Here is a 22,564-nt window from a genome sequence, read left to right on the forward strand (position 1 = left end):
AAAAGGTATTGCAACATTCAGTTGAATATTGCATCACCCCTCAAAAAGTTCAGCATCACCTGAATGCACCTGATAATTCATGCTGCTATATCTCAAAATGCTGATAATCTGCAAAGATACAGCCGCCTTCAGCAATGTTGTTCAGAAGGTCGTGGACCTAAAAGTTTGATTCGCCGCTAGGTGACGCTAGTGAACATGTAAATATGAGCATTTTTATCCAGCTCTATCACGCGACCCCGATAAGATAGAAAGTTCAAATCTTCGGCAAAGTTGTTCTGAAGATCGTTCGCTCCATAAAGACAAGCAGTTTAGTTCGCAATTCTGCTACTAGGTGATGCAAATGAGCATTTGTAACCAGCTTTATCTCACGATCCCAACAAAATAGAAAGTTCGAAGTTGTCTAGAAAGTCTTTTGCTTTATAAAGGCAAGCAGTTTAGCTCGTCAACTGGAGCATGTTAACATAAACACAAACTTGTTCGAACAGGTCTATCTCACGATAGAATATTCAAGTCTTAGGCAGTTGCTAAGTTGCTAAGAAGGTCTTTGACATCATGAAGACAAGCAGTGTGGTTCGCAATTCTGTCGTTAGGGGGTTGAGTGTTAGTGGTGAGCATTTAGGTTCGATTCATGTTCAAGTGATTCAGATCTAATGCACTCGATATTGAAGTGATTCAGATCTAATTCACATCATACTCAAGTGATGCAGATATAATTCATTTCATTTTTATGTGATTCAGGTCTGGTTTACGTTATATTTAAATAATTTTGGTCTGATTCACTCCATATTCAAGCGATTCAGGTCTGAATCACTTCATATTCAATTAGTTCAGGTCTGATTCACATCATATTGAAATGATCCATTACCTTCATATTCACATGATTCAGATCTGATTCGCTCTATATTCAAGTGATATACAGGGGGTGGCCAAAATGTTTGGGATAGGCAACTTTTTGTCTCCCACAAAAAAATTCAACATGCTGTAACTTTTCATAGAGTGCATCAAAAAATCTCAAATTTTGACTGTTTATCAACCTGTTATATGTGCATCATTGGTACAAATTTGGGCTCGATTGAATAATTTTTCGCGAAGTTAGAACCGATCGAGTAAAACACTATTTTTTAGACAACTCATTTTTGAGCTGTCATATCTCGGAAACCAGTGAACCGAATTAAATGAATTTTTTAACGTTTATCAACAATATATTGATCCTTAATACAACATTATAAAATGTAATATTTTCTCACGGCGAATTAAATTATACCGGGTTGAAATTTTTACCCATATAGAGGAAAATGAGTCAAATTTACAATACCACACAAAAATTACAAAATGTGTTCTTCCTTTAATCGAAATAGGCTCTAATATATCTGATTAAAGAAAACTTGAGAACAGAAGTTGAAAATCTTTGGACATCAACACTAAAATTTATTGACATTGACGTAAAAAAATTACATTTTTTCGAGAAAAATCCAAAAAGTGTCAATCCATGATAACTTTTTTCAACGTTCGAAAAGTATCTATGTTTTAATAGTTTGTGAAGCATTTGTATATTGTTAGTGTGCGTTCAAATTTTTATTCAATTCGGTTCACTGGTTTCCGAGATATGACAGCTCAAAAATGAGTTGTCTAAAAAATAGTGTTTTACCCAAACGGTTCTAACTTCGCGAAAAAATATTCAATCGAGCCCAAATTTGTACCAATGATGCACATATAATAGGTTGACAAACAGTCAAAATTTGAGATTTTTTGATGCACTCTATGACAAGTTATAGCATGTTGAACTTTTTTTTGAGAGAAAAAAAGTTGCCTATCCCAAACATTTTGGCCATCCCCTGTAGGTCTGGTTCCCATTATATTTAAAACCGCTTCAGTAGGTTTCAGAAGCGTTTCTATCAGGTAAGCTTCAGAGGACTTTTTTTTTCCAATTCGTTTATTTAAGGCTCACTCGCCGTACTCAGCTTTACAGAGCCAACAATCATTTCCTATTATAAATAGAGTTACAAACTTTTCCACTTTTAATTTTAAAAGATACACTTTTTCCTCTCGATGGAGAGTCGATAACATCCACATGGGCCGTGTTTGGGGAACACTGGTCCGCACAAATTTTCTTTGCTTCGCTCACAGCAGCTTTGTTCGAACGCCGTCGTTTGTTTGTACTCTCGTCACAGTCGGTAGATGAGCTCGATACGTTTTCGTTGTCGTCTTCGTCATCGTCCGTCCATTCGTCGTTTTGTTTTCGTTCCTCGGCACTGGTACCCACCGCCAATGGTGGAAAGTCGTCCTCACTAAACAGCCCGTTTACGTTTTCGGAACTTGTAGTCGCTGGTACTGTTGCTGCTGCTTCTGTTACTCCGGATAATTCTTTGTTGCACTGATGTGCTGTGTTTCTACACGGTCGGGACAATCTCGGTTGGTTGGTGTATGAAACCGTCGTATCATCAGTGCCGATCGTAATGAGATACGGTATATCACGAAAGACATTCATGCGAAGCACTCTGACGCCATTGGGAACGCCGGGAAAGTATTGTCTCCAGGTTTCATTCCTGATAGAAATTACTTCCCCGAATTTCATCATATGCTCCCTAACGGTCGCATTGCTCACCGAGGATGGGAGGTCGTGAACTCTTACGGTCACTGCATCGCCATCCACATAAACGGGTATTTTGAAATCTGTACTGGCAGCAACAATTGTTCGCTTCCAATTGTGCTCCAGTTGATACCGCAAAGCGATTTCTTTGTTGGCCATTTCGACCAGCACACAGTTGCGTGTGTTATGCAACTGGATGCTTTTCACGTCCGCATACTGGAGATTAATTTGATTCTCCAAAAACTGTTTCACTGTCCCAACGCTGGGACGAGCCGGGAGGACACTAATATCGATAACCAGAACGTTTTCTCGCGCCGCGCACATGATTTAACACGGTTTTGGTATGATACTGATACAGAGTGGAAGAATAGAGAACACGTCCGGCGTAAGTGACGAGCTTCAGAGGACTTCGGATACGATTGAAGACGTTTCAAGGCTGTTAAATACACGTTTTAAAGTTAATGTAACTTCAGTTGCTTACACTACACTGCCGTCCTATGCATAATTGTCCCATGTTGATATGGAATCCAAATCAACATGGGACAATTATGCGTAGAACGGCAGTACAGTTCGTGATAGATTTAGGGTAAAAAGAAAGACTTGTTGTTCTGTTAACAGTCGAGCGTAAAAAGCGAGCGAGCTACTGCTCGCATTCTTTATTATTCATTTGTGTAAGGGGCTGTTCATAAACCACGTAGACCAAATTTTGGCCGTCTCAGACCCCCCTCCCCCTCCTAGACTTTCATCCATACAAAAATTTTGAAATTTCAATTTGTATGGAGCGTAGACTTTGGCCACTTCCCCCTAAATTTCTACGTGGTTTATGAATGGTCCCTAACCATTGTCGTTGTGTAAGATTAGGGATGGCATACACCACAAAGCTTTACAGGGAGAGCGTCTGTCAAGGGGGTTTCAAAGCGTTTCAGGGGTCTTAGGAAGAGCTTCGAGGGCGTTTCCCTATGCCTCAAGTGGTTCAAAAACAAAGCTTTAGGAGAGATCCTAATACGCTTGTTGATTCAATGCTTTTAACTTCTGAGTTCCCATGGGATACTTTTAGACAGTCAGCTCTGTTATCGCTAAAAGGGTATAATCCCGAGACGCTCGAGACCTAACAGGCCTGGCCACCAGGGGTTCCCCAACCCTTGGTCATAGGGTCGGCTCTTCGCGCTGATCGATCAAAAGTCCAAAACACAATGCTCTTTCGTTTTTAGTTTTATTAGACTTACGGGTGTAGATGTGGGTGTGTAATGCGGGGCCTGCCGGCGGAGAGGATCGCTGCAGGAAGGTCACTCGTCGTCGCAGGTGGGATGGCTTGTTCCGGGTGCGGGCTAGCAGTACATGCTTCCTGTCTCGGTGTTGGGCGTAGCTTTCACGGAGGAAGTAGCTCAGGGTTTGGGGATACCTGGCTGTAGAAATGGCTCTCCACGCGCTTCACCGGGTATCGTCGTACCGGCGGGCAGGTATGGCGACGCTAAACGGTCCTAGCCAATACCGAATGGGTTCCAAAGGGATTTGGGGAGGTTTTAGGGTACACGAATGATTTCTCAGAGGTTATATTACCTGACTCTTTAGAGTTTACAGGCGAAGATACAACACTTCTCCACTGTTTCGACCACTAATATTCACTGTGGTCACTTGACTTGTCACACAACTGGTAACTATAATAATTTTCAAAGAACGTCTTGATTGCTCTGAATCTCGAGTGGGAAAGACCCTTTCCCTCATGGCATACCCAATTATTTACCTCCCCTTCCCATTTCCCAGACTCCATTCTCCTCTCCGTGGCCCCTCCATTCAATCCTACCAATCGTTGTTCCATTGTCCAAATGATCCTCCCACTTCTTTGTATGTGTAGTGTGTGTAACGTGTGTTACATTTTAATGTCCTTTTCAAATTTACAGTTGAACTTACACACCAAACGCTTTCAGCAATATTTTGCTGAATTTTGCCGAGCTGAAGGGTTCAGCAAAAGTTTTTGCTGAACTTTCGGCAAAGTTTGCTGAATTTCAGCAAAACGTTACTGGTGATCAGCAGAGTTTACTGAACAAATCAGCAAAATTTTGCTGAATTTCAGCAAAATCTTTACTGAAACCTTCAGCTCGGCAAAATTCAGCAAAATTTTGCTGAAACCCTCAATCGATTTTTGGTGTGTAGGGAGTGGGCCTGACATTTTAGCTACAGTTACAATTACAATATTGTGTACAATAAACAAGTAAGCTCTGGGACAATAATTCATAACGAACAGTACATACCTATTTTTCCCTTTCTCCTCCCTGCCTTACTATCTAAAATTCGCTCGGGTTGGATCCTAGGGTAAAGTACTTGAAACGGTAACAGCTCATAGCTAGGTAAATCGTAGATGGGTGTATGAGATGCATCAGCCTTGGGCTGAACATCTCAAAAATAAAGACAAACAAAAAATAGATGGGTGAGCCGATGTGAGTAGAAACATTAGTCATAATTCAGTAAGAGGTCAAAAGATCTGCATTTAGATTCGATGGCTTATGGCTAGGAAAGTTTTTAGGGACCCTTAAATTGCACCGGCTATAGTACTAGTTAAAATTTCGAAGGCATTGTCAATATTATAATGTGGTTATCTAAATGACCATCGATGTACGTTTGAAAAGTACCCCAGTCAGCTGGGTAATAAATGAACGTAATGCTAATGGGATTAAGCATCATTTCATTGCGAATTCGCTGTCTTACAGGGGCATATTCAGATTCGAAGTCAGCACGAGTTACAAATCAGCTACAATAATGCTGACTTCAGTCGGTTAAGACCAAATAAATTTTGAAGGAAACACGTGAGGCTTTCGGGATGTATAATAGAAACATATTCTGAAGATAAAAATTCTGCTGTTAAAATTGAACTGAAGTTTATTTCACGTATGGTTCTTTGCATTAAAATCACCGATAGCAAAATTTTCTGGGAAAGGCAACGACAAGTACGTCACAATGAAAACGCATTAATCACAAATACCCAAAGTTTCAAGAACATTTTTTTTCAATGATGAAAGAGAGATGATATAGCAACTCTGTCACATGCAACATCCAGGTATGTAGGCGAAGATTTTGACAAACGAAACAGTTTGAAACACGACAATGTTTATTTTAACCGTCGTTGACTGATAGCCATTGCTCTTTGACTGACAAAACTATTTTTACCCCGGTACGTGACTTCAGATCCAATCTTGTATCGATTTCTGTCATCGTTCCAATTGATAGGGAAATGTTCTTTGAGCCGGTTCGGTTTTGCTGTTTCTTGTTTAAATTGTTTCAGTTTACTGGTAATTTGCCTTTTATTTTTGACGAACAGCGCAAAATTTTCCTGCTGTCAAAATGGCTTGTTCTGTGGACTATTATCTTACTCAGTCTGGCAACCATCATACTAGGAAGTGGTTACACGTATATTTATTTTCCACGACTCAGCAAGCATATGTTGCATGATTTACTCACTGTGATACAAATCTCAATCAACTACTGTATTGTATTGTCTTCTTACGTATCTGTTTTATTATTCTTGAACAAACTTGGAAAAGTTTTGAATCAGCTTTGTTTTCTGTTTCGTAAATTGTTAAATGAAGAAGTAGATTTTGATAAAAGGCTACTGCGGAAGTTGCAGTGCAAAATATTATTCGTCCATTGTTTTCTGTACATACTAGCAAATAGCCTCTATCTTTTAACTTCTCCAGACTACAAACATACAGAGTTTTATGTTCTTGTTCTTCATTTCATCGGAGAAGTCCTTATGTTCGTCCCTGTCTGCTTCTTCGAGTATTTTATCGTCGTGGGATCAGTATTGTATCGCAACATCAACCATCAGGTAGTCCATGCCGTTGGATTGCTGCGCGATTTCGATAAAAACGCTGCCTACTGGGATAAACATAAGATTCGAAAAACCAGGCTATGTTGCAGAGTGGGGAAACAAATACTCGATCTCTGCGAGTTACACTGTAAAACCAATGAGGCGTTGGATCAGATTACCCAAATTCTTTCTCTTCCGATTATGCTTGTTTCGATGTACGAGTTTATACTGATCACATCATCGGTAACGAATGGCACTTGATGGGTACTCCCGCGGAGAAATATCATGGATATGTTTTCTTGCAGGTCTACTACACGTACACATCAGTTGTGGACGATCTTCACCTTGGATATCCTGCAAACTACATTGGATACTCGAGCACCTTGATGTACGCGTTCGGTTTATCATGCCAAGTCTACTTCAAAGCATCGTTCTGTGAACAAGTCACACGAAGAGTAAGTTAAGGTGTTGTTGATGTGCTGAAAATCGTTAATCAAAACAAAACTTCCTGGTTTTTCGCAGGCTCAACGTACTGGAAGCCTGTTAAACGAGTTCATCATCGCTGATGTCGATGAGACAGTTGATCTTTGCGTATGATTTTCAGACGATGTGAGAAAGATTTACTAATTCGCTACAGGTATTATTTATTCTAGGTTGAAAACTTTTCCCTGGAATTGCTACACCAAAACTTTGCAATTGAAATTTTCGGATTGTTTTCGGTGAATATGCGGCATGTGTACGAGGTATGTTGACTTTTGGATTGTGAAACAATTATGGTTACAACTAGTATTGAACAATTGCAGTTGGTTGCAACTATGACGGGCTACCTCATCATATTGGTGCAAGTGCAAATGACTGCTGATTACTAATCATGTGAGAGCCATGTGTAACAGACAACATGTTATGCAATGTACTTTTTGATGATCTGTTGTTATCTGTGTCTAACATTAAATAAAGATTATTAAATAACATAAAAAGTTGTTTATGTTTTTAGTACAACAAATATAAAATGCTATCAATAGAAGAAGAAACGATTTAAAACAGTCTGTTATTTTCTATTCTATGCCACAGCGTAGCACAGAATAATAAATGTTTTGGAATCATCTTCACAGTTATCTTAACACTCAATATAAACGCACCTTACGCCACGCCTACCATACGGCAATCCACGCGCCAACGCGAACCTCTGCCGATCAACCATTTCCTAAACACTCTGTCATTGAATAACTAGCACGGTCTACCTAGTGACAGACTGCATCATTACCTCTTAGCTTAGCTCTAGATTAGCTAATCTTCATGTTCCATGAACCAACTGTATAACTGAGCCAATATATGTATCTTATTTATGTATTCGTTATTAATGTAGAATAAAGCTTTCGGACAATTAATGACAAGCCGTTAAATAATTGTATGACAGCCATTTTATTGTATATTTGAATATCAATTATTTTGTCCCTCTTCATGTGTATTTATTTTATAAACCGTTTGTGTTAAGTTATTTTAATTCAGCATAATATTATTCTGCCAATTGGACTTGCACCATTATGATGAGGTATCCGGTCATTGCTGCAACTGCCTGTAATTATGGCAATACTATATACTGTAATTCACGAATATGTGATTCGTATCAAGTCAAAAACACCTGATAAATCAGCGACATATCCACGGAAAACAGTCCGAAGAGATCTATTTTATAGTTCTGATGCAGTAGCTCCAAGGTGAAGAATTCGATCTGCAACAGATTTATCTCTGTACAAAGTATGTTGAAGGGGATGTGACATGACTTTTCAACGTAGGGCTTATGTAAGAACAAAATAATAAAAAAAATCATTGAAATAAAGCTCAATGTTTGAGAAGAGCATCCTGATGGAAAGTGGTGTCGCATCCTATCGTTTGACCAATCACCATAACTCACACTTTGATCAACTTCGTGGTCAATTTCAGATTCGATGAACTCGTTCAGCAGAACTCCGGTTCTTTGAGCCTAGAGAATAAATGGTATGTATGCTTAATATTTTATAAATTTTTGAATTATTTTCTTACCCTTCGTGTCACCTGCTCGAAGAACAAAGCTCGCAGAAAGAACTGATTGGCCATACAACACATGTAGAATAGCGAGCTAGCGTATGCTGCATAGTTGTTGGCAACTCCATCACGAACGTCTTGCACGAATGAAGTGTAGGTATAGTAGATCTGCCAAGAAGATTTGTAATAATCGCGCAACTCAGCTAATCCCCTAGATCCTTACCGTGGAAATGACAAGCGTGAACTCATAGACAACCGTCAACAGTATCGGCAACTGAAACAGCTCGCGTATCTCCTGTAAAGTCCTCTTAGTTAACCGGTGTAGGTAGCATAGGTGTTGAATTTCATGAAGTACATCTCGACACACTTTCGATTTCCTGGCTTTGTGACCGTTCCAGTAGGTGACGTTGTTGTCGAAATCACGTAGCAAATCAACCGCATGGCTCACTCGATAGTTGATGCTGCGATACAGCATCGATCCGAGGACTGCAAACGAGTTGAAATACCAAACCATGATCATCATGTGGGCTTCGTTAATGAAGTGAAGTATGAACGCGTAAGTCTCATCGGCATCGGAAATAATTATGAAATATGTGTTGGACATTATGGCCAAACAGGAACTGGTAACAACCAATCTATTTTGGAATGTTTCTAGAAGCTTGCAATCCAAAGCGGAATACTCCTCAAGCAACATAGTGAAAAGGAAATTAAATCTATTTAATATCACAAGAATTCGGTTCCAGTTCGTTGCGATTACTATGTAGGCAGAAAGAGAACAAATAACTGTGAGGATGCCTTGAAGAATCGAAAATATATCGTTCAGGTCGAATTCATCGTACGGTTCAATCAGGGTGCTATAGTATCCCCATGGTGATATGAACACCGTTATGGCTAGCCAAACGATTGACACAAATAGGAACCATCACGAAGGTTGAAAAGAGCGCTGTTGAAAATCATATGTGTGCGGCAAATGACCGGAGAGTTGAAGAATTTTCAGAAAAATGTTCAAAGCAGTTTTTGGGTTGGGGTACATATCCTTTATAAAACGAGAATTGAGCTCAACTGAACAAACGTATGCCATAGTTGGTTTGGCTGTGTAGATATGAATAAATGATGATCCGAGATGAATATGTTAAGTATGAAGTAAGAAAAATATGTTTGAGGGTGGTTAATTAGAAAAGGGGCAATTGTTTATTGGATTCATGACTTGGGTATGTGTCATTTATCACTTTCTCTCTACTAATTGCATATTTTCTTAAAGCACTCATGCAAATGGTACAATCGAGTGTCCCAGATAATAAGGAATCATGTAATATAAACCATTATGTTGTTGTTGTTGATGATGATGATGATGATGGTGATAGTGTATCCATCAGTGCAAGGATTACCAATGGCTGCACAGTCATAGCGGAACGGAATATAATCTACCTGATGGTTTGTTGTAGCAGGGTAAGCTAAATTCATTGAAGACCTTCGAAATACAACGTGATGGTTGTTGTCTCGTGACAAAAGCCTAACCAACATATTTTCTCGGAAACCAATTCATTTTGCTCCCTTAGGCTACACCTATTCCTTATTATCCGAAATCCCTATGTATATATCATGTTTAATTATAAAAGCGAATAGCAAGGAATGAACTCACCGAATAACCCTATTTAGCTGTTTTTCCAGATTTGAGTTCAGTGTTTCGAAGAATCTGTGAAAAAAGTTCGAAGGACAAAAGGGCGACTGGATTTTCATCCATAGACGAATGGGACAGAAGGCTAGATAGCTATAGACAAATGACCAAAACATGAAAACGTGATTCAAATTTGACCCAAAAATGGTGATTAAAACCTTTATAAAAGTAATTGAACCAGTAATATAAGTTTATTAAAAACTTCAGAAAAGTCGTTATTGAAAGATAGGAAAGTGTCTACTTAACTTTGCAGTAGCTTAGAAGCACATTTTTTACTGCATGTAGTTCGGAAACGATGCCCGTAAATGATGTAAAACACTGATATTCATTGGAGTTAAGGAAAAACGTCTTGAAATCCCGCTTCCAACAGTGCATCAGAGCTTCAGACGCACAAATCTCAAGAAGCAAGCTTCAAACAGCAGTGCATTTTATTATTCTGTTCTTGTAATGAGCTTAATATAAAAAGCTCAGGTACGCTGGTTTTGTTTCCGAAGAGATTTGTGCCGTCGAAATCGTGACTAGGGGCCAAAGTTGGCCATTGTAGCGGCCATTTTGGGATCCTAACAAGTGTGTCCTTAAGGGCGAAAAGAAGTATTGCTTGAAAGAAAAGCCTATGGATAGGAGAAGGAAGAATCTTTGATTGAAATATTGTGTTGCCGAAGGAGTGTGATACTGTAGTTCTTTGAGCAGATTAGAACTCTGGTGATTGTTTTTATCAGCTAAAACTAGAATATATTGGTTTATTTAATCCATTCTTTTGACGGTGAATCCTGTAATACTTACAATTCTTCAGTAAAATAATCCTGACTTGGCAACAATATTTATAGGCATCGGTTTAACCCGGATCTGATACGATTAAATTAAGAATCCAACGATTCCGCACTTGAATAATGATCGGTAGCTATGATACTGTCGCTACATTATGACTTTTCTCCTTTTGTCCTCATACAGTGTAGCATGAAGGTAGAATTGCAGATTTTCGCCGCAACATATTGTTATATGAAACTCCAATCATTACTTAGACTTAGTAATGCCAATCCCAACTAACAATCACTCATTTAACAAGCACCTTTAAGGTGAATTCAGCATGATGGTTGGATAATTTTAATAAACAAATAAACAAATTTTCAGGTACAACATTTTGGAGAATTTATAAATCATAGTGTTGTGTACTGTTTGTTGTTAAAAGCTTTTAACATTATATAGTAAAGCTGTTATTCAGCTTCAGAAAAAATTCATTAAAAATAGATACTTGCATTTTTTTCAATTTTCACGAATGTTCATAATTGATACTTAGACTATGACGCCTGGTTGCCCCAAGGGACATGGTCAGGGGTTGGTCTTTCCTCGGAAAGATGACGGGAAGGGAGTCGGTCTTTCAAGCAGAAAGATGACGGGTTTTCACTACTTAACGTTTATTAATGATGTTGACCCTTGGCCCAGGTTGGAATGGACTGTGTTTGGTGGCCCTGGAAGGGTGGCGTTTTATAGGGCTGTGAAGGTGTTTGGAACCTTCTGGAAGCTTACTGCTGTCATGGTGATGCCTTATATACAATGTAACATATAATGTACATAGCATAGTTACTTATTTCTAATAGATTGCTGCGATTCATTTGGCCGTTGGAGGCGAACGTGGAATATCTGTGCTGACCACGTGGTTTCCGGAGGGGTTTGGGTGCGAACAAGTACTATTGTGAAATAATAACTACACATGAACTTACCTAAATCAAGACTCGAACTCGAGACCCGTCGATTGCAAGCCGCATGCCTTCCTGTCTGCGCCATCCTAGAGATGATGAATTGAATCGCTCAAATCAAATCGTGGTTTAATAATGATCAAACTTCGATTCCTATTTAGCAGTTGTGAATTAGCACAAAATAATATGATGATATTGATGGTTAAATCGCCACGAATTGATGTGTTGGTGGTTTTCGCCGAAAACAATCGATGAACCACCAACACAAAATATTATGGTTAACAACTGAACAACATATTAACTCAGCTGCTGTTCAGTAAAAACACGTGTTTTTGATTCTGTACGAAGTATGATGAAACAAAAACGCTTATATGACTTGTGAGAAACACATTATACAGATACATGTGCTAATTTGGACAAGAACTGACCAAGAAGCAGAAAAAGGTCTTGCTAAACTATTTTCTGAAGGAATCACTGCAAGTAGAACAGAATAGTAGTTTACGCAACAAGGTGCAGAATGAAGATTTTTACAGCACGAGTTGTACACTTATCCAACGAGGCTTGCCGAGTTGGATAAGTACGACGAGTGCTGTAAAAATCAAGTTCAGCACCGAGATGCGTACAACCTTTTTTGCAATTTCATAAATTTCCACTTGAGGATAGTTTTTAACAAAACTTTTACATCAAACTGCACACTGATGTCCATAGCCATGTTTAAGAAAGTCTGATCATAGCAGGTTAAACCGTGCAGTTGTCACAATTTTTCAAACCTGCGCCCAGAAAGCATCATGAAGTTGATCAAAACTAAAAACAGTGCTGTAATGGTTCATTACGCAAGGCAAATCAGTGCTGTAATGAACCATTGCAGCACTGATAATTTAGTGTGGGAAAGTAGGCCTTTTCCTGTCAGATTTGCGTGAGGTAAAACAGCCTATTACGATGAGAAATTGCAAAAAACTTCTTACACTCTTGTAACGTGTTTAAAACTATCATTGTTAATTCCGATATGGAAGGTTGAACATGGGCTACTTTTTTTAATTGAAAAAGCAATTGTACAGTAATATGTACAGCATAATTTTAGTTCAGCTATCATTACTATTATAAAGCAACAATTCAGCATGCATGCTTGTTTGTGGAATGCGATTGTTGGTTGGGAAGAACAGTCTATAAATTATAGGAGGACTTGTTTGCTTATACAGTATAATTCGTAGGAACTACAAATCAAATCAAGAAGGGATGATCACTAAGCACTAGTAGTCAATGAATATGTCTATACTATAATTAGGAAAAACAGCTATTGAATAATATAATGCAAAATTTCTGATTGAAATGTAAGTACTCAACGTTTGAGGGCGCGCGCTATCAAGCAACCGAAACTTCATCGCACTCGCACTGTATACGAATAGCGAGGTTTTTGGGTAGTGTTGTACTTTTTACAACAGCGTGCGTCCTGAAGGCTTTAAGAGTCAAAAATTCTTTCAGTAACAAAACTTAACCGAACAGCCTAATTCCTGACCAAACAATCAAATGGTCATTAGATACTATATAATCACTATAAACAAAAGAAGTAAAAATTTCCTATTGAAAAATTAGTGTCTGATATGCATATGATTTCTATAAAAGCACTGCAATGTTTCTCTTTTCTTCATAAGCAAGACACGCCAGCTGGCAATTCGGTCTAGTATTTTTTTGTGCATTGGACCTTTCGTCCATTCGACGTTTTGCCCATTCGACTTTTTGTCCTTCGACCTTCTGTCTTGATGCCGGTTTCGAATGCCCTCTAAACAATATTGAAAATTCACTCATTCACACTACTCGCATGTATACACTCCCGATCAAAAGTTTGGGGTCACCCCCTCAAAAACATGTCATTTTTTTGGGCCCATATCTTCGCCAATTTGCCACCCGTAACGTGGGTAGATCACCTTAGAATGGTGCGTTGCGGTGTAAGATCTACCAAATCAAATTTTGATCTTGATATTTACCGTATTAATAAATATATTCCAAGATCAAAGTTTGGTGCTTTTTTTTGTGTTTTGTAGTTAATTTTGTTTCAATGTACTGCTAATTAACATTTTATTTCAGCAGGATTCAGGTAAATGTATCGTACGATGTAAATAATATTTTAAAAATATGTAACTGTGGCGAGCGTATCACTAATATGTAGCTTATTTGGCGAACGATGTTAATATTATTTTATATTTCAGATTATCAACCGAAGAATCTAGTAATTCAACCAAATGCCAACAAGATGACGAGGAAACAAGGATGAATTGGGCAAGCAACTGATTCGAAGCAGTCTAACAATGGTGGACCTGAACGTTAACCAAGCGTATCCTTTGGAGTTTACCCTTCCACTAACAACACCCAAATTCCCGTGACACCTAGGCCTGAGAGATCGTAGAGTTGTCTACATTTTTCATAGGTGTCCAAAACTAACCATCCTTTCTCATTCCTCAGCAGTCGCAAGGACGTGGTCAGGACAGTGCTCGACCATTGGAGGATTGCGTCAGTCTTGTCTAAGAGTCAGAGATTAGTCCCAAATCTTTGTGCTTTGGTTCCGACGGGAAGGAGGCAACCCTCATAACAGCGGTCTAGGACTGTACCACCTACGAATTTGTGCGACTCGCTTAATGCTAATGCTAAAATGCTAATATCTTCGCCAATTTGCGTCTGATTTCAAAGCCCTAGGTCTCATTCAAAAGTTAATAAGTCAAAGAAACTTTGAACATGATTGAAAAGAAACTTTTTCAAAAAAATATGTGTGTAAACTTAACCCAAAGTTGCCAAATTTTCTAAAAAGTGAATATAAACTTATGACAATGTCGCTGGAAATTGGGTCGACCAAATTTTAAGATGAGAGCGGTAATATAATCTATTTTCTATTAGCTTCCAACTGCTTTTTACCGAACTAGGCTAAAAAATCTAGGAGAAAAGTTATTAAGTAAATCAACACTTCATGTCATCGACCAAAAGTTTGGAGTCACCCCTCAATATGATCTATCAGCCAGAAGTTTGGGGTCACTTTCGTAAAACGTGGCAAAGTGATTTGGCCCAAGTAACAATTTTAAGTCAAATAGATTACAAAAATTCTCGATAAAACTAAAATAAAAGACACTAGGTTTTATGAGGGCTCTTGAAACCTCTACAAGACTAATTGGTCCTCAAAATGTTACTTGGGGGTGATATCTTCGTCATCCTTAGTTCAATTTTAATGCTTTTTGGCTCATTTCAAAGATAATTAACAAAATTTACGTTTGATGTCTTTAACTTAACATATTTAACGATTTTTGTATATAAAAATGTTATGCAAAGTTAACACATTTCACCACATTTCAAAATATGAGGCAACTTTACGTTAAGTTTTAGTATGTAAATTTCAACAAATATGTGTGGTTCAATGTCTATGCAGTAAGAATCATTCATTATGTTTCAAATAAGCCATGAAGAATTAAAAATGAATGAAAGATGACAAAGATATCAACAAATCACTTTTCCATGTTTTACGATAGTGACCCCAAACTTTTGGCCGATACATCATTTTGAGGGGTGACTCCAAACTTTTGGTCGATGACATCAAGGCCTAATTTACTAAATAACTTTTTTTCTAGATTTTTTAGCTAAATTCTTTAAAAAGCAGTTGAAAGCTTGTAGAAAATAGGTTATATTACCGCTCTCATCTTAAAATTTGGTCGACCCAATTTCCAGCGACACTGTCGTAAGTTTATATGCATTTTTTAGAAAATTCAGCAACTTTGGGTTAAGTTTACATACAAAATTTTATGAAAAAGATTCTTTTAAAGCATGTTCAAAGTTTCTTTGACTTATTATCTTTTGAATAAAACCTACGGTTTTGAAATCGGACGCAAGTTGGTGGAGATATGGGCTTAAAAAAATGACATGTTTTTGAGGGGGTGATTCCAAACTTTTGATCGGGAGTGTAGATCTCCATACATGGATAAACGCCTAAAAGTATGCAATGCCCCTGTAATTTCATGTAGTTAAATCGGTTCCGGGTCATTTGGCCGAATGCCATTTGACTGAATGCCGTTTGGCCGAAAAATAAATGATGAACTTAAGTGACCATGCCACCAAAGTCCAAATTAAGTCGTCGCACTCGGGCTCAAACCGGGTACCACTTCTAGTACTACATTTGGTCCCCGGTACCCAAGTTTGACATTTGGGTACATACCTCATTTTTTAATACTTTGTGACACAGTAGCCCACGACGAGGTAGTAGCTTAGGACAACATACTAATTTCAAAATGTCAATTCAAAAGAAAAAAAAAACATCTCATTGAAGACGTATACGGACCTCAATCAGCTGTTTTCCAAACTCTTATGATAATTTCCATATCTAGTCTAGTCTAGTCTAGTCTAGTCTACACATACACAGCCATTCATTGAAAGAATCCTGGAAAATGATAGAATTGACTACTTCCATCATTTTTCTTGTCATTATTAATGATTGCAGTACATCGGAGATGCATTACAAGCATTAAAGCGGCCAGGCCTACTGTGCAGCGTTTTTATACTACAATAGAAACAATGAGTGGGGACATCTCGTACCAACCGCTCAGTTTATGAAAAGCAAAATACGGTGAAAATCGGTGGGGGTGACTATGCTAAGAAAGTTAATGTCACCCCTTGGTCCTTAGTCCTTGGTCCTTCCTGGGATGGAACACAGGTATTTACTCCGTGTCCTGGCCCTATTGCCTAGGCTAAAGCGCCTTTACTCGCTCTCTGAAAATAAACTAAAACGTTATGGTCCCATGACCCTTCAATGATGGCCCAACTCGAAAATATAAATTAGTTATACATTAACTATCTTACCCGGTATATACGAAAACTCAAAAATGTTATGATAAATAAATCAGTAAATAAATACATGTATAGGCAAATATATAAAGGGTGTGCGTAGTGGTGACTTGGCAAGTGATAACAAACATACGGAAGATACAAAATATATTGGTAAGATCTCACCGAATTTCAGCGCCATTTGATCAGCATAAATAATTCCGTGTGTCCGAAGGTCGATACAATATTACGCCTTAGGCAATTAAAGATTTCCAACTAAATACCGTTATTTACACCAAATTTGTTGCATGTCAGCTGAATCCAATTCACTCATCCGAATCTATTATTTAAAGTTTGCAACTGCGCAAGTACGCACGAGAACACCGCCGCGGAAATATCGACTCTACTGAGCAGCATTCAAACGGAACGTATCGAGCAAACGAAACTATTTTTCTACTTCCGCCGCACACACACTAAACTGCGCCACGATGGCCACTTGTAGCCGCAGGAACCGAACCTAGCAAACGGAAACATACTTTGCAAATGACATCGATCGACCAATACTCTCAACTGCTATTTTTCCATATGACGCGAATTGAAAAGCTTCTGCCACTCAATATCCCGATAGTTTCACCAAAAATGGCTGAAGACCAAAGTCCACCGAGATTAACTTTGATGATTGTTCCAAAATTTCACGTTATTTTCACAAGCGCACAACCTCAAATCTTCCGAAACGGCCAAAACTAAAACTGTACGCCTTTGCTAGCACCGCCAATTTCGTCAGCCGATTCCAGCGAGGAAACACGCGAACGCAGAATCTCTGTCAAAAAACGCGACCGTTCACCACTCTTATGATAATTTCCATATCTAAACATTATCTATATGCTGATAATTATATTCCTTTTTTAGTGAAAAAAGATTTTAAGATGCTTTTCCTTGAACCGAACCTAAAACCGACGGCACGCACAATGGCGTTTCCTCTAGCCTAGAATGAGATCGTGTGTCTATAGGCTCTGAGGCTAGCTTGAAACATTACCGGCTCAAGAACCCAGCTGAGAATGCTTTCAGGAATGGCCTTTCCCATCTGTCCAGATAACTATTGTAACCTACATTGAAACTACTCCTATCGGATGTAAAGTATTATGAATTACATTACATTGATTTACCCTTTTTTCCTGTCTAAGTATTTCAAAATAAAATCACCTCGATTTATTTTTATGAAATTGATTGTTTTTGCCAGAGAAAGGGAGAGGATGACGGGGAAGACGAATAATTAGGGATAGCTCTGAGTTTTAGCCCGGAATTCGAGCCTAAAAATGATCTCTGACGTGATTGTCAGCATACTCCACTGAGACTCATGTCAAATGATCACCCAGGTTTCTGTATTCCTTTTTAAAAACTTCTGTATAATATTGGATTATTATTTCTACTTCAGGCCGGGAATTGGATCAGACGATAAGGTCCTGGCTGCGGTCGGGATTGTTTGCCTTCCTACATTCTATTTGGGCTGGCTCTATACGAGCCTAGTAAAAGCTATGATTTAATATCGGGTCATACTGTCCCTTTTTATCGAATCGGTGTGGCACGACAAACGAATTCCAATATTGGCTATCCAAACATTCCATAACCGAATCACTTAGCATCCTAAAATAGAGGAAATAATCGTAACAAAATGAATAATAGGTATCAAACTTGATTTGCCAACGCCATGTTTTTTCATGTTTTTACTGACATAAACATCGATCTGGTTACTGTTAGCAACAATCAGGGAGTACTAGAGTTTTAATTCTTGGGGTGTTGCAAGGTTTTATTGATTGAAGGTATTATATGTTTCAACCCTAGTACTTCATGAGTCATGAAATTTCCAGGTGTTGTATGGAAGTAGGAGGTCTTTATTTTGTCTTTGATGCCACTGTTCTCCGTATCAATATGACTCGAAAGAACAGCCTATGACTCAAAGAAGAAAAAAAATAATGATAAAATTTTGACAGTTTCAACGCCAGTTAATCCCAATATGTCAAAACTAGAAAGAATAGCCTATGATCAAAAGAAGGAAATATTTGTGATGATCATAATGGTAGTTAGACTGTCAAAAACTTCCTCTGTTTTGATCATAATTCGGCCAAAAGGCATCCGGCCAAACGACCCATTCGGCCAGATGGCATTCGGCCAAATGGCGTTCGGCCGAACGGCATTTGGCCAAACGGCGTTCGGCCAAATGGCTGGACACCAGTTAAATATGTGTTGTTCAAAATTTGTTAACAACCCAAAAAGGAAAATTTACCATGAAGAGCATGTAATAATATGTATGTTGATGTACCGTTAAACATATATTTTTACAAAGATAATGATTTCACTGTTTTTTACTCAGTACTTCACAGACTCATTTTTATATGTAGAATTTATGAAAAAATCAATGTTGTGATATAAAAATTCTATCTGATGTAGTCCACGATGCTTTTCTCATCATGCTCATACTCCTAAGCTTTCAATCTGTGATTATTTTTTTTAGATATGATGTGCTTTCAGGGCACTATCAATGTTACCCCAAAATGAAAATCTGATATGCGCCCATATGAAAAACTAAAAGTCATCAAACATATTGAAGATTATCAGATCTTTCAATTAAAATTGATATCTGATACACCAGTACTTGTTTTAAAATATAAAACTAGAAGAAATACTGTTACATGGAAAAAGCGCAACTTTTTTTTGTGTCAAGAGCAAACTTATGTGTCTCTGACTAGATTTTGGGCCGCTGAATCCAAATCCGGGTCAGATTTGCACCAGAACGTCACAATTTTGAGCTATACCTCAATTTATAGGGCAAAGTACGCGATTTTGGGCTTTTTTGACTGCAAGCCATTAAGCATGGAAATATATATTTTTTTGAAGCAATCAAAAGGTAAATTGATCGGTTAACATCTATATTAACGACACATGCAAAATATTGCGTTTAACCAAATCAAATTTGAAAGATTTAAGCATTTTATGTTCGTATGTAAATTTGCATGCAACTTTTGGAGGGTGACTTGTATGGGAAATATCGTACCTAACATTAATCGTTTAAATGTTTCAAATTCGAATTTGTAAAACGAAATATTTTGCATGAGTCGTTAATTTAGATGTTAATTGACCAATTTATCTTTTGTTTGGTTAAAAACAAATATTTCCATAATTAATGGCTTGCAGTGAAAAAAGGCCAAAATCGCATATTTTGCCCTATAAATTGAGGTTTAGATCAAAATTGTGATGTTCTGGAGCAAATCTGAGCCCGGATTCGGATTCAGCGGCCCAAAATCTAACATTGGAGACACATTGGTTTGCTCTTGAGACAGATCAAAAGCTAATTTTTGTTACGCTGAGTATTTGAAAAATTCGCTGAAAAACTATCAAAGTTACCCCGTTTTACGGTACATGACTTCGTTCCTCGATCATTGCCCTCTTTAATCCTCATATACCTCAATGCACCAAATGGAATTACGTGACACCTCATGGTCACCTAGGAGATGGTCACCAGTCTACCAGCCGTAGATGAAGTTGGCTTGATAACTTTCCATGAACTCATTCATTTTAGGTGACAGATGATGGCAGATGATCCGGGATAGCGCAGTTCTTACATTGAAAATGGCAGACTACCATTTCCTTCCACTCTTCCGGCAGCTACTCGGTTTCCTACATCCTGGCTATCAACCTATGCAGACAGATCGCTAACTTTGCTGGGTTCATTTTGTCAAGTTCTGCTGCGATACTGGAACAAAATTTCCAGCATAGTGCTCTTTGAATACCGAAAACAGGCACGATTTGTACTCTATACCCGAAGAATATTTCGATCACTAAAAGAGTCTGAACCGACCGGTAATCCAACCCGTAATTAATGGTTTATCATGGTTACTGCTTTGGATCCAAAATCGATATATGTATGGACTGTTACCATATGAATACTAAATACATCCACTCGATCAAAATGATAAAATTTTGCAATTTATAACGATTGTAAAATATTGTTAAAGTTCGAACACTTGTTAAGCCCAACGGAACGCCAATGCTGATTAATTGCTCGATTATCATATGTTTACAAACGTCTTATCGCTTCGAATTGGGCAATCGCTGCATATCAACAGGCAGTGCGCTCATACCAGCTATCTTAACTCATAGATAAAGGTTAGCACTCCGAGCGGTTCATTTAACCGTGGAGTAATTAGTCATTTTGGTTTGTTCAGTTGTTCCGCTCGGTTCAAGAAATATGAAGTACGTTTTTGCGTTGATCGTTGCCCTGGGATTGGTTAGTCATGGTAATTGAAATTCAATGTTGTATGAACAATTTTGCGCAATATAGTGTTATTTTTATAAACAGCAACGGCCCTTTCCTGTTTCGTGTGCACCAGTGTCGAAGATGGGACCTGCGACGGTGAACAGCTGGTTGAATGTGATGCCGTCAGTGCTGCCTCGGGAATGGCGTTGCTGCTGGCGCTGAAGCCCACGATCCAGGTTTTGCCCAGTACCAACTATAAATGCTACAAATTGGTGGCTGAGGCGAAACAATCCAGCAGTCAGGCGGCAATCAAGTCTTGCATCTATGACACGGTGGCGGTGTGCGAAGGAACCATTGCCAATGCTGACCAGAAGGAATGCTACACTTGCGAGGAGGACGGGTGCAATGGGTCCGGGCGATTGAGAACTAGCTATATGGCGTTGCTGGGGCTGATCGTGATTTCCTGGGTCATTGGCAATAAATATTGATAGAGAATGACTGTTTTGAAACTATTTCTCTTATTTCATAACATAGCGTTATCGATTATTTAAAATGTGACCTTACTTTCTGGGTCATGTTATATGGAACTTTTGGGGAATAATTGATGACTACCGAGAAAATGGTGTCACAAGAGCGCCATATTCAATAAAGAACTACTTATTTTCTAATTAATTACCACCAAAAAGTTTGTCCTTGTCTATTCATCGTTGATCATCATTTATTTATATCTGAACAACCCAACCAACTATGGGATGCGCTTGTCCAGTTGAACTCGATTCTCGTTTTGTAAAGGATATGATTCCTAATCCAAAAACGGCTTTGAACATTTTTCTAAAAGTTCTTCAATTTTCCGGTCATTTTCCGCACACATACGATTTGCAAAAGAACAATTTTCAACCTTCGTGATGGTTCCTACTTGTTTCAATCATATGGCTAGCCATAACAATGTTCGTAACACCTTGGGGCTATTACAGCGTCCTGATTGAACCGTACGAAGAATTCCATCTTAATGAAATATTTGCGATTCTTCAAGGCATCCTTATAATTGTCTGTTCTCTTTCTGCCTACATGGTCATCGCAACGAACTGGAACCGTATTCTTGCAATTTTGAATAGGTTACATTTCCTTTTCACAATGTTGCTTGAGGAAGAGTCCGCTGTGGATTACAAACTTCTGAAAACATTCCAAAACAGATTGATTGTTATTAGTTCTTGTTTGGCCATAATGTCCAACGCAATTTTCATAATCATTTCGGATGTGACTGAGATTTATGGGTTTATACTTCACTTAATTACTGAGGCCCACATGATGATCATGGTTTGGTATTTCAACACGTTTGCAGTCTTCGGATCGATGCTGTATCGCAGCATCAACTTCCGAGTGAGCCATGCGGTTGATTTGCTACGTGATTTCGACAACAACGACACCTATTGGAACGGTCACAAAGCTAGGAAATCGAAAGTGTGTCGAGATGTGCTTCATGAAATCCAACTCCTATGCTACCTGCATCGGGTAACTAAGAGGTCTTTGCAAGATATACGCGAACTCTTTCAGCTGCCGGTATTGTTGACGGTTGTCTATGAATTCACGCTCATTATTTCTACGGTAAGGGACTAGTGCCTGCTGAATTGCACGATTCTAACAAATTTCCTTGGCAGATCTACTATACCTACACTTCATTCGTGCAAGACGTTCGTGATGGAGTTGCCAAGAACTA

General features: G+C 38.5%; 3 protein-coding genes across 4 annotated transcripts in view; 2 read left to right on the top strand and 1 right to left on the bottom strand.

Annotated features, from left to right (window-relative positions):
* LOC109426721 (gustatory receptor 23a-like) overlaps nt 1–7,611 on the top strand; it is a 32,693-nt gene extending 25,082 nt beyond the window's left edge. The window contains exons 1-5 of one of the 2 annotated variants that reach the window (XM_062856908.1): nt 5,570–6,638; nt 6,701–6,850; nt 6,918–6,986; nt 7,049–7,138; nt 7,199–7,611. In XM_062856908.1, coding sequence (XP_062712892.1) covers nt 5,820–6,638; nt 6,701–6,850; nt 6,918–6,986; nt 7,049–7,138; nt 7,199–7,264 — 1,194 coding nt within the window. In that variant the 5' untranslated portion in view covers nt 5,570–5,819 and the 3' untranslated portion in view covers nt 7,265–7,611. Of the gene's footprint in view, nt 1–5,569; nt 6,639–6,700; nt 6,851–6,917; nt 6,987–7,048; nt 7,139–7,198 lie in introns of those variants that run through there. The other variant, XM_062856909.1, reaches the window with a different exon arrangement.
* Nucleotides 7,612–8,022: 411 nt separating this feature from the next.
* On the bottom strand, nt 8,023–9,024 carry LOC134290132 (uncharacterized). The gene is made up of 4 exons (XM_062857172.1): nt 8,644–9,024; nt 8,439–8,588; nt 8,311–8,379; nt 8,023–8,127 (listed from the first exon to the last, which is right to left on the bottom strand). Exons 1-4 carry the CDS (start codon nt 9,022–9,024, stop codon nt 8,023–8,025), a joined length of 705 nt encoding a protein of 234 aa, XP_062713156.1.
* Nucleotides 9,025–20,727: 11,703 nt separating this feature from the next.
* On the top strand, nt 20,728–21,356 carry LOC134291021 (uncharacterized). The gene is made up of 2 exons (XM_062858273.1): nt 20,728–20,887; nt 20,950–21,356. The coding sequence occupies exons 1-2, from the start codon at nt 20,839–20,841 to the stop codon at nt 21,333–21,335; spliced, it is 435 nt and encodes a 144-aa protein (XP_062714257.1). The 5' UTR covers nt 20,728–20,838; the 3' UTR covers nt 21,336–21,356.
* The last annotated feature ends 1,208 nt before the right edge of the window (nt 21,357–22,564 follow it).

Source organism: Aedes albopictus, chromosome 3 (assembly GCF_035046485.1).
Source record: "Aedes albopictus strain Foshan chromosome 3, AalbF5, whole genome shotgun sequence".
NCBI lineage: Eukaryota > Metazoa > Arthropoda > Insecta > Diptera > Culicidae > Aedes > Aedes albopictus.